At 41.3% G+C, this 18,751-nt stretch overlaps 1 protein-coding gene across 1 annotated transcript; it reads right to left on the bottom strand.

The window, feature by feature from the left end:
- Nucleotides 1-1,058: 1,058 nt before the first annotated feature.
- Nucleotides 1,059-18,749, bottom strand: FKBP4 (FKBP prolyl isomerase 4). Its single transcript, XM_071762468.1, has 10 exons — nt 18,308-18,749; nt 14,752-14,896; nt 13,411-13,553; nt 9,444-9,564; nt 8,758-8,914; nt 7,455-7,545; nt 7,023-7,106; nt 6,131-6,316; nt 5,409-5,648; nt 1,059-1,709 (listed from the first exon to the last, which is right to left on the bottom strand). Exons 1-10 carry the CDS (start codon nt 18,389-18,391, stop codon nt 1,623-1,625), a joined length of 1,338 nt encoding a protein of 445 aa, XP_071618569.1. The 5' UTR covers nt 18,392-18,749; the 3' UTR covers nt 1,059-1,622.
- Between the last annotated feature and the right edge of the window lie 2 nt (nt 18,750-18,751).

Below are 18,751 nucleotides of genomic sequence, written 5' to 3'. Positions count from 1 at the left end.
CACCCCACTGAAGCTTAAGGCATTGCTAAACCATGCAGAGAGCAGTGCACTTCATATCTCCATCCCTCAGCTAGGTCCAACCCAACATCAGGAGGTGAACTCCTGGCCTGGGGCCTGAGGGTAGGACAGCCTATAGAGCGGGGCTTGCCACTTGGTGATAGTTGGGTGATAAAGAGATGCCATGCTTGGACCCAGTGCCCCAGCAGGAGCAGGTACTGGCAACCTCCCAGCCCCTTAACTACTTACGCAGAACATCTGTCTCAGCAAAGGAGACAAGGAATTCAAGCTGAGATTTCAGATGTCATTATGTTAAAATAGGGATACTCTCTGTAATACACATACAATTCCAGGCAATCCCATGGAAAGACATTTCTCACTGCAAAAAATCCATCTGTTCTACAACCTTCCTGCAGAGCAGGCAAATGTGTCCCTGCTGTTAAAGGGTCTCTGAACAGGACAGTGGAGATGCTGAATTTAACACCAAGTAACAAGATAGAGGCAAGTTTGAGTGCTGTATTCCATGCCTGCAGACAAACAAACAAATAAACACTTTAACAGCCCACACAATACCCAAAAGCACACCCACCCTCAAACAAGACATACAACATACTGCAGAAAGAAGCAGAGTATCAAGTAAAAGGTTTCCTGAGAGATGGGGATAAGCAGACATTAAATCACTCAGAAGTCTGTAGTTCATTATGAATGTGTTAAACCATTACCACTTACTTGATCTTCAAAAGTGGTCACCTTTATATATAAAGGTGTTTTTTTCTGGTCCATTTTCACAATGCAGAGGGTGAATGCAACATGAACAGAAGAATAGCTCTACGTATAGGTTACAGGTTTGCTTTTTGTACAATTCTCAGCAACATATTTTTTTCCTTTTGCAAATATATGGGTAAATGCTGTACTGAATATTGAGATTTTTCTATGGCCATGAATGAGCAACACAAGAATAATCACATACTGTGGTTACTGTGGATGAGAAAATACTGAATGACAAAAGGACAGTAAATTCTCTTAAGTCTATGCAAATTCCAATAAAAACCCACGAAAAGTTCTGTTTTCTTGAGTTCAACTGGAGCTTTATTACTTTAAGCTGTGACTTTACAGTCTTCACCTTCAGCAATTTGCAAAGAGGAGGCATACAAGAAAGGTTACAACACTTAGTGGAAGGGACTCCTTGCTGAACAACAGGGGAGAAGGGTTCAATGCTGAAGCAGAACTGGGAGTGCCAATTTGTTCTCAAGTCTCATGTGAGGACTCCTGAAAAAGACTGATTACTTGGAAGAAATCAAGGAAATAAATTTAGGAAGCAGAACCTGGAATTAAAGTGAGTTGGAATCAGAAACAGACAAACACCAACAGCAAAATGCAAACAAACCAAGCAGAGTAAATCCCGACAGAACCCAAACAGTAACAGAGGCTGAATGAATAAATAAAGTCCCTAGGATTAAACCAGATTTACGCTGCCACTTCTTCAACAGACACAGAGCTGTGACTGTGGCATGGTGGCTTCAGCCTCTGCTCCCCTGAAGCCACTGTCCAACCAGGTAGAAAAATAAAGGTCTAATTCACTGGAAATTCTTTCTTTTACAAAACTAATGAAATAGGGTTTGTTTTTATGCTTCTGCTTCAACTTCAACTCCATTCTGCTCATCTTTCATTTCTGCATCTTCAGTGTGGGTGGTCCGAAGAGGAGCAGCTGACTAAATAGAGAAGACAAAGAAAATATAATCCTGTGTTACACAAAAATGCCAACATTTGCAAATGACACACATTCGATGCTTATCACCAGGATACCTGGTCTCCCTGCAAGACTGAATTGAGACATTACAGAATCACTTAACAGTTTGTGTTGGAAGAGACATTAAAGATCACTTGGTTCCAGCCCTCCCACATGACCCGGGACACCTTCCAGTCGATCAGGTTGCTCAAAGTCCCATCCAACCAGGCCTTGAACACTTCCACAGAGGGGCTATCTACAACTCCTCTGGACAACCCATGCCAGTGTCTCACCACCCTCACATAAATAATTTTTTCCTAATACCTAACCTAAATCTTCTCTCTTCCGGGTTACAACTCTTCCCCCTTTTCCTATTACTACACGACCTTGTAAGAAGTTGTACTCTATCTTTCTTTCTAACATGAAAGAATTTCTTTACTGAGAGGGTGATCAGGCATTGGAATGGGCTGCCCAGGGAAGTGGTGGATTCTCCATCCCTGGAGATATTTAAAAAGAGACTGGATGTGGCACTCAGTGCCATGGGCTGGTAACTGCAGCAGGAGTGGATCAAGGGTTGGACTTGATGATCTCTGAGGTCCCTTCCAACACAGCCAATTCTATGATTCTATGATTTCTTGTAGGCCCCCTTCAGATACTGGGAGGCTGCTATATAAGGTGACCCCAGAGTCTTCTGCTCCAGGCTGAACAAATCCAACTCTCTCAGCCTCAACCTTCAGCCCAGAGAAACCAAAGTTTTCCTTGTAGTCTTTCTGCGTCTAAGAAACCAGAAGCAATTTAGAAGAGGCCAGGAATTAATACTGTTGTTAGATTTATAATGTGGAGTGCACACACTTGCCACGTAACACAGAGAAAGTGATCTTCCACAAACGAGTTCTTTTAGGAAGCTTTGGCACAAAACTGCTTTTGTCCTGCTTCAGCTTCAATGTGATTCAATTTCAGCAATTCTCATACCCTGCTCCCACCCCCAACTTGTATGAAGCACCCTTGGGACTCAAGATATGTAGAAATATCTTTTTTGGACAACTAGTTCCATAAAGAGCAACTTCAACTTGACAACAGTCACTTGGATGTCCTCTGCTAGAGCTTAGGTGGATGGAAACCTAATCTGAAAAGGTGGCTGCTCTAAAATTCCCCTCCTTCATGTGTATTCTAGTTCACATAAAAAGGTGTGGAAGGCAGAGAGCCATGTGGTAAGCGACTGAGGTCAGTTTTTAAAACAGGACATAGCCAGCACATCCTGACCTTGCAATGATTTTCAAACACAGTAAAGGGAAGTAGAAATGCCTTGGAAATGCCTTGTCCTACTCATCTCAAATAACAGTGCAATGAAATTGCTATTTCACCTCTCAATATACCACCCTGAACTATTTGTTTTCTTACATTCAGTGAGAACCATACAAGCAAGAACATATGCATGCATTGCTGGGGGGGAGAATATGAGGGTAAAAAGGGGCAGAATCCTTAAACTAAAATATAACATCAACTTAGCCACAACAAAAAAAGAACACAGCCGAAGCACAAAAGGCAAAGCTCAATCTGTCACCCTTAGAAGCATTCTGTGAAGTACATGTAAGTCTCCTTTCCACAGGAAATCTGTTAGCTAGCAATCTTGGCTGTTAAGATAAGGTGATAAATATCCTGACCTTTAAAGTGTCACATTTACGTATGTGAACTATTTGAATTAGTGAAAACAACTACTGATGCAAGAATGGAACTTCAACAGACCATATGATATGCAGAGGTCAGGAATCTCAAGACTACTGCCTAAGCTGCTTTCTTAACAACCAGAAGAGATTTGGTAAACAAACACTGGTCTCCAGAACTCTTGAACTTCTCCCACCACCGCTAATAGAGAAACTGTTGGAACAACAGCAAAGCAACACAATAAAGGGAATTAAGAGGAAAACATGCTTTCTTACAAGAAAAAATCCACAAGACTGACCTGGGGTTTAAGTGTTATTTGTTTACAATTCCATGTTCAATCGATCCCTTTTCATCTAAAGTCTCATCAGTTTGATGCATGCCAGATGGCCCCCAGAAAAAAAACCACAACTAATTTTGATACATGCACATTCCTAAAATCTTGTAATTACTGAGAAGAATGAACCAGGCCAACAGCAACCTGGCCTGCATCAGAACTAGTGTGGCCAGTAGAAGTAGGAAAGTGATTGCCCCCTGTACAATCAATTGCTGCAGCTGGAGTAATGTGTTCAGTTTGGGGCCCTTCACTACAAGAAGCATACTGAGGTGCTGTAGCCCACCCAAAGATACTGAAAGGTCTACAAAAAGTCTTCTGAGGAGCAGCTGAGGGAACTGAGGTGGTTTAGCCTGAAGAAAAGGAGTCTGCGGGGAGACCTTATTGCAGATACCTGAAAGGAGACTGTAATGAGGTGAGTGTCAGTCTCTCTTCCCAGGTAAGAAGTGACAGGACAAGGGGAAATGAGCTCCAGTTGCACAGAGGAGGAAAAATCTTCACTGTAAAGGTTATCAAGCACTGGAACTGGCTGCCAAGGGAAGTGGTTGCCTCAGTTTGGGGTGATTACCCTACCCTTACCCAGAGTAAGAGATGAAAAATTAAATACATCACCCATTGCCTCTGGGAGATAAGCTGATTTCTGACAGACCTTGTTTTCAAAGATTGGGAGAGGGGATGAAAATGACAGGTTTGTGAAGTGTTTCATGTAGGAATTAGCTGACAATTTGAGATAGATGAATTGTCAGGACACACTTATCTGAGGACAGCGGGCCCCTGGACACTCATTAACTCACTTAACCACAGGAAATTGACTTATCTGACCATTTTTTAGATTCTCCATGCATATTCTGGAAAGGTTGACACAAAGGTCTGTGAAAATAACCTCACAATATGCAAGCTTCTACATGCTCCAATGTTACTGAGAAAATTTTAGTCTGGTAAACCAGGTATTTGTCTTGTAAGTTGTGTATTTACCTAGTCCTTCTGGGCTATAAGGATAACAGAACATTATCTCAAGACATGTAATTCTCACAAAGAACTTCAAATGTTTCTTGCTAGCTGACACAGGCTTGTTACAGCCTCTATCTCAATACTGCCATTGTTAACTGAACTAGCATCTACTGAAATTCTAGGGACAGCTTAATAGGAAAACCATCCATACAGTAGAATAATAAATCTTCTGACAATCTGAATTCTGACACTTCATTATCAATCTGTGACACCTGAAATGGAGAGCACCAACTGCACAACAAAGTTTCAGATTGGCCACCCAGGCACCAGGAACAGACTTTCTTTAGAAGATCAGTTCAAGGAGAGAACGTTGGGTTTTTTTCAGTTCTTGAACGTTATCTTGTTTGAATCTCATCACTTCATTCATTTCTGATTAAAACTGGTCTGTTACAAAATTAGTTGGAAGTAAAAAAACATTCAGTGCAATGACTGGCACTGCTAGGTGTCTTGTTGAAAAAAAGACAGCTTCAATTTTGATTGCTGGCTATTTCCAGATTTTTCACAGAAGGAAGCTACTTGAGTATTCTCCCACTGTATTCGGCTGCATTTTAAAGTAAGCTGAATATCTGAAACACTATTCTTTATCTAACATGTAACACCACCTCTTGTAATCTTCTAGAACAGATCTAACATGTGACACCACCTCTTGTAATCTCCTAGAATAGTATTACTTACCTTTAAGTCTTTGTCTGCAAGCCGTTGGAACATGTTGGCATACATCTTCTTCTCCTTCTCGTGCTGCTCCCGTATTTTTTGCTGACAAGTTACCAGTTGCACTTTGGCAGCTTTGTTACTTGGATAAAGTTGTATCACTTTCTGGAAATCTCCCCGGGCCAATTCAAAGTCATTGACAGCCAAGTGTGCTTCTCCACGCCGGAAGAGGCCTTTTTCATTGCTCTTATCCAATTCAAGTGCCTGCAATAAAAACCAAACAAACAGATCACACATTAAAGAATATTTTTCTTTTAAAATATAATATGCAGTCAGAATACCAGAAGCTGCTAGAAAGTGTACCTGCTGATGTACATTTTTGAGTCTTGTCAGGGCTTACTAATAAGGCAACTTGAACACAGAACCAAGAAGACTGAATACAGTAGGCTATCTGACAGAAAACCAGCAAGTCTACTTTGGTCCTGGCTCTATTCCATCTCTTTGAAGGACTTTTGCCAGAACGACTACATTAACCACATTTCAGTGTTTCTGATTTCTATATACATTAATATCCTTAATGCAGCAGCGAAAGGACAGTAATTATTTTAACATTATGTGTTAATACTACACAACTGTCAGCTGCTAAGAACGGCCGAATGCCACACGGCCTGGCATCCCTCAAATTGTTAAAGCAAGAGGTAAACCGGCAGACTACTCTTGCAGCTTAAAATATAAACCCTTACTACCTTGTTGCAGTTCTCCAAAGCCTGGGAGTATTCCTTCAGCTTGAGATGGCACATAGCTAGATTAAGGTGGGCAGCAAGCCTCAAGCTTTTGGCTTTTGTATCCTCCTCATCGGAGAGTCCCGATTCATGCTCCAGCCACGACACTATCTTCTTGTACTGCAATGCTGCCTGTTTGTATTTCCCCTCCTGAAAACAAGGCAGGTCAATTATCAAACAGCTCATCACAGGAACTTCTATTTCCCTCTTGCCCCTTCTGATAGCTTAACCAGCAGATCTGAAAAAAAAATTTCTGAGTAATAAAAAAAGAACATCTATCATCAAAAACAAACTACTTCTGGAAGCAGTTTCTGCGTATGATCAGAAAATCTTTGGGGGTTCCCCCACTGAAGCTGGAAGTATAGGCCAGCACCAATACTTAACTCTCAACTCAAACCTTATATTCAACTTTTGAAACAAACACAGGAAGAGGAGGCATTTTCAGAACAGCACAACTACTGTGTCATGAAGATAATGGTAGAGTCTGCCTTTAGCTGGTCAAATTGTTTGAAACAGCTCCTCCAAACACCTCTACGTAAGTGAATACTATTAATTCACAGCACTATCCCACAGTAGAAACAAATACTGTAATCTTGCTACTGATCAACGTATGCCTCAAAGTTATCTGTAGGTACAGGAAACAGCTCTGAAAAAACTAATTCCCTGCAGACTTAGTTCTTTGAATAGTACAACGCTTAGGCCTTTTTCTTCCGAGACACTTTCAACTCCAATTCTTTCTGCAAGACATGACAGAGAATTCCATGAACACCACTCTCATATGACAGAAGCTGTAGTCATCCTAAAGCTCATTACATGGACTAAGAAATTCTGTTACTAATTGAGGATTGTAATTTACCTTGAAGTACTGAGTGCCTCTCTCCTTCACAATGCCGCTTTGTTCCAGCTTCTCATCTGTGTTCATTTCCCAAGACTCCTTGGCCTACCCAAATGAGGACAATTTAAGTCAATGATACAACTTCTGGAGTAACCAAGTGGCTATGCTGCCTCCCCCTAACAGTATGACAGAGATAGATTTGGCAAAGCACAGTTTTGCATTGATACTGAAAACTGGTCTAGAGTATGAGACACTGATAGCAACAGTGAGGGATACACTAAGAACAAGGTCAATTTCAGCCAAGAGCTGAGCCCAGTCTGTTGTAATCTCTGACAAGAGTGGCTTCCCTGGATCAGATCAGTGTTCAAGGATTCCATCATCCTTGTTTAAGCTGCACTCACACTTCTTCCCCCACCCTTCCAAACTCTTTACGACCTCATTGCTCATTCCTACCTTTTCAAAGCTTTTCAGTTTCACTTCATACTGTAGCTCTGCATCTGGAGGGATCTCAAATTTCTCCTTCCCAGCACTTCCAAAACCATAGCTGCAAGATTGGGGGTGGGTAAGAGAAGAAGAGAAAAGACATTCCAAAACTATCCAGCCAATCATATATGCTACGTAGGAAGCTGGAGGCAAAACCCCCATGCAAACTGGGGATGCTTATTTGGCATTATTACAAGACGAAGGCTTGAAGAATTCTGGGTACTATTCTAAAATTAACAAGGGAAACCTGGGGTTAATTTCATTAATCCCTAGATTACCAGTTCCCACTGTGATTTTTTCATTTTGTCTTTTGTGAAGGAAAAGCAAGTTCTCTTTCCAACATTTTTATATTCATGGTCTAAAACTGGGTGTTTCCTACAGAGCACCTCTATTTTTAGTACTATTCTCAGAAAAGCAAAGACAACAATAAATACACAGATTAGGGGAACAGCTATATACTTAATTTATTCCCAATCAGCTGATAGTATGCATATAGATTTTTTAATGCAAGTAGTTATATTTATTTGAATATAGAAAGGTTCTATGCTGCAAGATACTTCTTACACTTAAGATGAGATTGCTTTCCTTTTCTTCAGGCTCAGTTTGTTTAAATAACTTCAAAATGGAAATGAATTACAGTTTGAGGGGAAGAATCAATGCAAACTTCCCTTTTTTCAGATGTGTTCTCACCACTATGAAAAAATTTTGCTTATAATGAAGGCTATTTAAGGTTGCAATATTGTGCAGTCCCATGTGTCAGTTAATGATTCTTAATTTCAGAAGAGCGTTCTCATAATGGTCCCAAGTTTCAATATAACTGCTTTATCTGTCACAGAAAACTGGAGAGTCTTTTCAGAATAGCAGTGAACATTTTCTACTGACCATGGACTTACAATGCTGTTTACTAACCACATCATCTAAGGACCAGCTCACACTGAGTTGCTTAGATGGTTCATCAGGTCTCTTCCTACTCTAAAGACAGTTCTTTAGCTATCTTTCTACACACAGCTGTATGGTATTTTTTTTTTTTTTTAAGAGAAACAAAAAATAAACTTAACATCAATATTTTCTTAATATTCACCTAGATCAACACTATACAGACTTAAACAAGTGTCTTTCAGGGTGCTACTACTTCACAACCTAGTTAGCTTCACAGTTCTAATATAGACTTCTCAAGATACCACAGCACAGAAAAAAGGTGAAAGGAATTAAGAAAACACTTCACTCTTGCCAGATGCTTAGTATAAGCCCTTTAAGTATCAAAATGGCATACCTCGGTTTGAGATAGAACACAGATTCCTCCAATTTTTCCATTTTCTGAATTGCTTTCTCCAGGCCATGAGGAAGATCATAGTTTTCACCTTCTCCAATCTCAAACTGTAATTCCCGTTTGTCAAAAACACGATCTCCACATCGGCCTTCAAACTGGACTGGTAACAAAAAACAGAACAATGCAAAGAAAAATCAGAAGATATCTATGTATAGTAAGGGGCAGGCAGCACAGGTAACACAGAGAGTGCCAAAGCCTCCTCCCAGTCTTTTCTTTTTTAACAGTCATCTACACATAGTGGTTTCTGGCAGCAAACAGAACTACTGCTAAACTTAAATCCTCTTTTGTCCACCTATATATTGGGTTTTTTTCCCACTCCAACAAGTGCCAGGTGTACTTACTCTCTTGTTCCTCAGCAAATGGAAATACTTTATTGGACACATCTACCTTCTGTGATAAACACTTTATCAGATTCATTATCTGAACAGTACCAGGAGAACACACTGGCTGCTGGAAAATGTAAAGTTTGCTAAAAATACCAGAATTAAAGCTTACTTAAGTATAACTTACTTGGTAACAGAATAAAAACCCAAGTGTTCCCCTCTCTCAGGACAAGGGATTGCACGCAGTGAAATAGGTTCTGCCCTCCCACATGGTAAACCAATTTACTGTTTTTGTAACATACTTACTCTCTACAAGAGCACCCTCATTGGGCTTCGAGTAGCCTTCCCCTTTTTTACGAATTCTTCGGATGATACCACCATCTTCATCATCAGTGAGGTCCTCCCCCTTGAACTCAAAAAGTTCAATCTGTGGAGGGAAGAAAAGCCTTGCATTTACTCTCACTATATCAATTCAATAACTCACAGAATTTGTTTTCCAGACATCTTTTGAACCTACAGCTGTACAGGAAGCCACTATTTTAGTTAATGTACTTTAACACATTTAACAAGGCTACGAAGATGCTGGATTCAGCAGATCTACTGGATGGGAAACTACTTGAGTTTCAGTGTCACTGCATCCAAGGGCCAGGGAGGTTTTTAAGTAATCCAAGGAAAAAAGAAGAGGGAAAACTGAATGTAAGGATTCAATCCTTATCCTTCAGTCCTGATTATACCCTTCATTCCATCTATGGTCCAATTCAGACCAAGTTTAAAGTGCTCGGAATGGACTCCAAATTGAATCCAAATGCTTGACTTGTTAATATTCAAACAAAATCAAGAATAACTTTTCAGACTTCAGCTATTCCTCATCTGTTTCTTCATTCTCCTACTTCTGTGACAGAGGTCAACAGTTTTAAAACTTCTTTGTGATTGTCCCTTGCATATCTGAACAGTTACAGAGTTTTCATTTTACTCATTACATTTTCGCCCTCTAGTCTTGCTTTATCATTGTGCATTGTGGAATCACTTCCAGAAGAATAAAGCAACAAAGCCATGATCTGGCACACCTTTGCTTTAAATTTGTTGTTGCAACTGTTTAGAATTTTTAAGAGCTGGTGTTAATGTAGGAGACAGCTATCCAGCCTGAACCTTCATATACCCTCACAAGTCGCTATTGTAAATCATAGTTTGAAGTGGAAGTACCAAGAAAAAAATGGAAAAATAGCTTAGTCATAATTGTTGTTGCTGCTATGAAGTAAGGGGGAAAAAATCTTTTGTTATCCTGTGTTTCAGTAAAACAATAGTAAAAACAGCATAAAAGAGCATCCCATTATAATCAGTGGTGTTTAGATTAAGCACCTATTAAAAAAAAGTTTTAAAAAAATCAAGGCTAATGCTGTGGATATTCATTATGCTGGACGGAAGATACCAGGAATGCAAGAGGAATTGCAATACTCATCAGTACAAACAGTACTTCCATTTTCTATTTTTTATATTCCTTTTTTTTTTTTTTTTCAGTATGTCTTCAGCAAGCGAAGTCACTCCAGAACATCCCACTGATGACCATACAGGTTTTCCTGATTGTTTATTTATTTTTACCAGACTACCAGCATTCTGTGGAGGAATCTATTCATATTACTAAGCAAAAGCAATTATTTGCATCAAAAGCATCGGAAAAAACCCAACCCAACCAACCAAACCATAAGGCAACATTATTTCAGGTCATAACCAAATGCTGATGTGGTGATGACACAGCTGTAAGTAATTTTGATGTAAATTTTAGAGTCTGTTTTAAGGCAACTCATACAAAATGTTGGTAAGGAGACTAATCAGAAATCTCTCCTACTTAATAAAGCTTAAAGACAACTTTTTAGATCTAAGTTCCACTTCCCCAATTCAGGACACTTCAGCACTGCTTATTTTGTTGTAGCCAACCACCTGCAGAAGATGAAGAAAAGCACAAATCCATCATAGGCAGCTTCAGTGCTTTTCTATCTTTTTCCCTTTTCTACTCTTAACGTCACTGCTTAGGCAGGCATTTGGGGTCATAAATGAAACCCTACTTTTTATCTAAACAGTACCTAGAAGATGGACAGCTCAGACTGGCATAATTAAGAAAAACCTACTGGGAAACCTACATCTGCATAACTGAATCATAAAGACTCAGTTGTACTCTGATGAAACATCCCATCTTTAAGTTAGTGCTTTTATTTATCAAAAGGTTAGGTATTATCTCTTGTTACAGGACAATGATGTAGTATCTTCTTTATTAGTGTTAAGCCCTCAAGAACCCTTTAATATGCTTGCCAAGGAAGAAGGTCTTAAAAGTTTTGAGACACCGCATGGAGAGTAAAAAACAACAAGAAACTGAACATCTTCAACAACTGTCACATTGAAGTTCTTGTTTGTTGCTCCTTTCCCTCAACAAAAATTAAGTGAGCAGAAAAAGATTAAAGGGGAAAAAAGCCACACTAGAGCTTGCATTTGAATCATCAGGTTAGAATGCAGTATGTGTCAAGTGTTTTTATCTCCCCCTGCAATTCTGCCCTATATTACACCTAGTATCACTTGCATTTGTACAAAGCACACAGTATTCTGGCATATGTGGTTTGCTTCAGTACAAATAACTGATGAGTTATCTTCTTATACAGCATTTTCTAATTGTATAAATATTAAGAGCTTTTTCAAGACAGTATTTTTTAACAATCAACTGCCAAAATAATTGAATTAATTTTGATATACTCAAACTGAGTACATTCTCATCCCTTCGTGACCTGCGATACTACCTACTGGCAAGAATTTTTGAATCCTCCTGCACAAAATACATCTTTAATGCTCTTAACTCAGAAGTTCTTAGAAAAAAAGAAAAGCAAATATGCTATCCAAAAGCAATATAAATGCAATATCCAACAATGTTTAATTTAACCTTCTCAACAGATGCTCATTGTTTCCACTGAAATCTAAAATAAGGCTTCCAGTTCCCACTCCACGAGTTGCTTTTACCTTTCTCATGTATTAAATAAAACACTGAATCTTAGAGCAATCATCAAGCTTAAAAGCTTGCTCTATGATGCTCATGTACAAGTCCATTCCACTCATTAAGTATTTTAGAACTAAGTAATTTTTAAAAATCACATGTAGAGACCAGGTACAATTAACTTAGAGGTATTTCTTCGAAAATTGAACAGTTTCAATAAAAACATATCTCCCCAAAACACTTTCAGACGGTCAGAGAATGCTCTAGGAACAGCTTTAATATCATCCTCTATGTCATCAAGCATGAGTTTCAGCATTCTGAGCAACAACTCTCACTACTGAAATAATACCTGAGACAGCTGCTATTTCCATCCCCTTTTGGGAGGATGCCTTAAAGACCACCAGGAAACAAGTTGTTTTCTGCTGGTGAGATTAAGAAATGCCCACTGTAACTGGCTCCATTCTCTCCAAGACTTGCAGTTCACCTCTGATGAGGCCAAATGTCCATGCAAATTGTAAACTACCATTATCCAGACACCTAACTTAAGACAGCTGAATCTGTCAAAGGGACTAAGCATGTAAAACATTACTTTCTGCAATGCCAAGATTTATCGGCGCAGGCTGGATCCACATACAGAGTGCTGTAATCAACAAGTAAGCTGAATCCAAACTGTTCTTATGGTTAAGGCTTATTAAAATGCTCAGCCCTACAGAAAATGGAGTCCACAGTTGCAGAACTGTTAAAATACAACTTATATTCTGCCAGTTTGCATGTAGTAATTCTCTCTCTTCTCCCCTTAATTGCAAAGAAAACAAAAAATATGAACAACATACTACAGAGGACACATTAATTCCTTTCTGTTGTTGAAAACTTTGTTTACCACATGTATCAGTACTTTGAGTCTTAGGAAGTAGAAAGAGGACTGAAGATTTCATTTCTGTAACTACTTCAGGATAGTTAACTGAAACACAGTACTCCCTCCCCTGCCCCAACCACCAAATCTGTCCTCTCCAACGATGAATTATTCCATAACTGGAAAATTAAAAACTATTAAACACTGAAAAGCATTGGGTTATTTTCAGAACTCAAAAACAAGGGAACCTGAGCCACTGCAGAGCAGTAGCAGCCAGAGTAGGATTCTGTGCTTTACCTTCACTAGGCTAATTGACCATACTTTTTCCTTTGAGAAAATCTAATATTTCTGTTTTGAAAAAATATTACATTGGTTTCTGCAGTAAAATATAAATTCTGTTGTTTTTTCAAATGGTACCATTTTAGTGACTGTCTCTCACTTACCTCAAAAATCAGTGTAGCATTGGGAGGTATCTTTGGTGGGCTCCCAGCTGAGCCATAGGCGTATTCCGGTTTACACGTAATCCGACAGATTTCACCAACTTTCATGGTTGCCACAGCTATGTCCCATGCTTTGATCACCTCACCTATGCAAGTCAAATTTTAATCATCATTGACACACACACATGAAAGACACGATCAACAGTGAAAGTGAGGATGATCACTTTTAGTGTTCAAAAGACCACGCAGAAATACCGAAAGACTTGTGCTCACTCTGATACATGAACACCAACTTCAACCCTAATCAAATTATCAAGTTACCTAGGGACCCAAAATTGGTTAAATTTATTCATTCTAGCCATTCTTTTTCTCCCCTTAATTCCTCATCTATAGGGAATACAAGTCATCTGAACACAGACACAGGCTGAAGCACTTGGCACAATCTCAAGTGCGAGGAAGTAACAATGAACTCTTCTAGGAGGAAGGTCTTAGGGTGAGAGATTGCCTGCTTGTATTTTGAAAATAATCCAAAACAGCCTTTTCTCTCTCTGTACTTTATCATTTGGCAAAGAGCAGCACGAGTGGCAACTAAAAGTTACATGCACATGTAGCAGAATGGAGGAAAGTGGCTGGAGCCTCAAGTAACAAAATCCTATCTCAGGCTCTCCTACTTGCTTCTTTCAGCTCCATCAAGCAGCTATTCTGTTAGACTTGTATTAATAGGTACTCTTCGTATCATCTCAAATTTCAGTATATTGCAGTATTTTTCTCCCAAATAAAAAAAACCAGGCAAGAAACTGCCAGGAAAAACTCAGACTGAGTAGTAAGATTTTCTGGATCAAGGATGTTCAGATTTTTACACTGAAGGAGGACTCTGGATAACGAAGAGATGCACTGCTTCAATATACGTATTTGTGTTAAATCTGGAAGTTGGGGGAAAAAGGGAGCACATTTCATCATGCTGAAGCTGACAGCTGCCCCCATGCACCCTGTCCCAGTATTTGATTACTATTAAATACTCCTGAATTTGAGTATTCTGCCAAAAACCAAATCCAAAGGACATATTCGGGCTACTTAGCTACCCTTTCACTATGCTACAGAGCAAAATTGCTCCCCTGTAGTGCTTTGTCCAAAGCTTGAATTCTTCAGCAGGCCTGGCTGAGGAGCTACAGAGTTTTCTCATTGAGAGAAAGCTAAAAGCCTTTCTTTCGTAGTTTGTTCTAAGAGAATAAACTGTAATTTCTGAAAACAGGTTTAAATAGCAACTTTAACATGACAGGAACCTCACATGCAAGGAAATATAATATCAATTATTATCAGAATTGATAATACCAGATACACTACCTTTCCCCAAGTCAAATGAAAATTTGTCTCTCCTGTCCAAACTGGAGTCAAATTTTGTGCCATCAAGAAGCCATCCTGTGTAATGAACAGTCACTTTATCACCTATCATCGGAGACTCCGTCCCACTGCCTTCTTTCTTGACAACCTGAGGAAATATTAAGCAACATTAAGATGAAAACTATGTCTACCTATCGGACATTAAATCCATTTGCTTGGGTGCATGCATTATCATCTTCAGAAGGCCAAGGGATCTGCAGTTTTACTTCAGTTATCTGGAAAGTAACTGACTGTTCTGCCTACAGATTTCCAGTGTTACAAACGCAGGAACCTCAAGATGGCTCTTGCTGTGATAGCAAAACTTCATTGGCAACGGTGGGCGCCATCTTACAGATCTCTTAATCTATAGTTAGCAACGTCACTTACCTTTCCTCAAAAAGATTTTAAACATTCTTGAAAAATCTCTAGGCAGAGTTTTTTTGCTTTATTTAAGTACTTACCTCAACACCACTCTGATCATAACTCCAAGTTTGCTGTTCTAGACAAAGCACTTGAAACACTGTAAGCTAGTTCTTTCCATGCCATGTCTATTCTAACATGTAATCCAAGATTACTTGAGTTAAACCAGTTTAACAGAGGCTAATAAAACCTCACCCAAACACTGGCTAGTTCTAGCCCTCAACACAGTAACATTTAGGGATTATTATATCACAATAATTTCATCTCCTCACAACTCTTAACAGTTTTCCAGTTCCTCAATTTCACATATAGCTGCAAGCATTTGATTTTCATCCCAAGAGGCTGACCAGGCTAGCTAGCAAAATCAGTGCAAATTAAAATTTACAATATACACAAAGATTGGCCAATCTCTCTGGTGTTCATTTGAAATACAGCTAAAAATAGAGGACAACACAATCTTGAAGACCAAGAATATGAAGCCCTGTCTGTAATAGGATTCCTTAAGTTTGCATTTCAGTTTTCTTCAATACTGATTTAAACCACCTAGCTCTAAGCCAAAGGGAAATAGTCAAAAGGTGAACCAATGGAGGACTTTCCTCCACAGAGACCTTGAAAACATACTGTCCATGCAAGATGAACATTTGTTCAAGGGCAGTTATACCTAAGTATGGATTGGTGTCCCTGCTGTAAAAAAGAAAAAGCTATAAAATCATCATGCTTCTATACCAACCATGTTTTTCACTGAAGGAAGCAGACCCTTGGGAGTCTCTACCAGATTTCAACTCTTTGCAACCAAATACTCTTAGTGTCCTATTTTGCCTCTCAACATCCCTGCCACTATGGGACTGAAACATCAGCACCTTCTACCCTAAGCCGAGGCAATATGGACAGAAGCTTCTGTCAGATTCTTAATAAGCTGAAAGCACCTTCCTGGATGAGTAAGAAAAAACAAACAAACAAAAACAACAGGAAAACAATACCACTTTCCCAGTTTCCTAGGGAGAGCATGCTCAATGTGAAAAGGGATGCCTGACCTCCTAAATCCCCTTACACTTGGTACCACCTCAGTGCTACAGGAGTTGTTAGCATTACAGAACTAATTTATTGATTTCTCTTCAAAGGAAGGCAAAAATTCAAGCACCCACTCTCACAGAGATCAGAAAATAACAACCTTGGTAACCAACCTGAACTGTATCATGTTTAGAAGCATATATAAAAAAGTGGATCAAAAATAGACATTTTGAAGTAGCCAATCTGAAGTAACTTTTAAATAATAACTGTATGCAATGGAAGTTTACTAAGCTTTCCCAAATGCCATATTCTTCTAGTGTCATACCAAGTTGTCCAACATGAATGTAAATAGTATCTCATTTTCAGTACTTATACAGTATTATTGCTTTGCCTTTATTTAAGATACTCAGATTTCCCATTTTTCATATATTCAGTATGGCAACCTTAATTTCCATCTAGTTTAAAAATCCCTTTCAGATGAAGAAGCGAAGTTTTTCTATTTGAATTGCGACTGCAAGTATTTCTCAATTTACATACTTACACTAGAAATACTGCAAGCACATGCAGCAATACAGCTCGGAATACTATTCTGATACAATGCCAATGAAAAAACAGAAAAAGAAAAACTCTTCCTGAATCACTACTGTTACCAGTAGAAAACTGGTGTATTTTAATTCAGAGTTAGAGCCTTGATTCCATTAAATGCGTGTAATCTGCATTCTAGCAGCTTGACTTTATGACCTCTACAGTCTTTCACCTCATCACCTTTTTTTTTTTTGAGATTCTCACAACATCAGCTCTTTAGGTAGTATTTTCTCATCTCCTTAAAAAAAAATTAAAAAAAAAAAAATTAAAAATCAACTGCTTTTCCACCATCCTACTGCATAAAGTAGGCACCCACTGTCTTTCACCACACTAAGGTACCTGAGACGCAGGAAAGCTGCAGGCAGCTTCCTGATTTTTGCCTTTGCTGCAGTGCTGCTTTTCTTTTTCTTCCAAACACTAACTCTGAAATGCCACCGTGACTTAAAAATGCTTCTAGTGATTGCTGAAGTTTTTTTAAGAGAGACTGAAGAAGCTTCTAGAGATATGGAAATAGGAAATATCTGAGAGAGGAAGTTCGTGCAACTCCCCCTCATGGTCTAAATTCTGCTAGCCCTCATTAACTGGCTTCCCAGTACCAAGGAGAAGCCGGGATGACGGTGTTCTCAATGCAGGGCGCAAATCGCGGCCGCTGCCAGCCCCTATCAACCTCACCTGCAGCCTTTTTCCACCCATTTTACCACTCAAGCTGCGCCGAGGGGCGGACCCTGCACCGCCTGCTGCCTCCACACCGGGCCCACCTGTACACTGGGCCACCTCGGGTTCGAGAGGCTGCTCGTACCGAGACCGAGCGCTGCGCTTTCTGAGTCCTTTCGGGCTTTTAAGTCGGCAGCGCAGCCCCGCTCTGCACCAGCCTATACGGAATACACGCGCGCTGCCCAGGCACCATCTTTAATTCCCAGCTCCCGAACACGTGCTGGGGGAGTTGGGGGTGAGGGGGGCGGACCCCCGAAAACTAAATGTGAAGGCAAGAACCAGCACCGGGCCAGGCGAGCGGAGGGCTCATCATCCCGCCCCCCCTCCTCCCCCCCGCCTCATCCCCGGGGAAGAACACCGAAGGTAGCGAGAAGCCTCTCGCACACCCCCCTCTTTTCCTCCATACCCGGAGCCATCCCCACGACCGCGCGTTTTCCTACGGAGCGGTCCGGGCCGAGGTTGTGAGAGCCGCCGGGGCGCCCCCCCCCCCCGCATGCCCGCTCAGGAGCCCCCGCAGGCGCGCAGCGCTTGCGCGGCCGAGGCAGCCTCCCGCCTTCCCCGCGCGCTACCGGCTCGGGCAGAGCTCGGGCAGCCCGGTAACGGCGCCTCGTGCCCTTCGCCTCAAGGGGCAAAACGGGCCCCAGGGGAGGCAGGGCACCCGCTCACAGGCGAGAACGGGGCGCTCCCCACTTTTCCCCCTTCCCTTCCCCCCCCCCGCCGGCTCTAGAACGTCCCTCCCCACCGGCCGTGGGAAAGGGGGAGCAGCCGCCCGCCCGCAGCCGCCGGGTACCTTGAGGACGCCCTCATCCTGCTTGGGGGTGATGTCCGTCCCCTCTAAGGGAGCCCCGTCCGATTTCATCTCCTCCGCCGTCATCCCGCCTGCCGCTGCCACCGCTGCGCAAGGAAAGGCCGCCTCAGGGGGCCGGGGTTACGGTCGGCACCGGCCTCCAGCCGGGTCGGAGCTGCGCCTCTGAGTCCGAGCAGCGCGGGCGGGAGCCGCGCTCCTCCTTCCCTCTTGTCTTTGCTTCGCCGCAGCGCCAGCCCCTGGGCAACTGGGAGGAGGAGGAGGAGGAAGGGGAGGGAAGAGGGAGGGACCGAGAAGTTTCTAGAGGCAGCCGGGCTGCAGCAAAGCGCCGGGCCGTGCCAGGGGCCGGGGTGAAAGTACGCGGCGCCTCTGGGAGCGGTGAGGCTGCGGGGGAAGGGGCAGGCGGGCGCCTGGCGGCGCTACACCTCG

Source organism: Heliangelus exortis, chromosome 1 (genome assembly GCF_036169615.1).
Source record: "Heliangelus exortis chromosome 1, bHelExo1.hap1, whole genome shotgun sequence".
In the NCBI taxonomy this organism is placed as follows: Eukaryota; Metazoa; Chordata; class Aves; order Apodiformes; family Trochilidae; genus Heliangelus; species Heliangelus exortis.
Note: the sequence above shows the minus strand (reverse complement) of the source record. Positions and strands in the feature narration are given on the sequence as shown.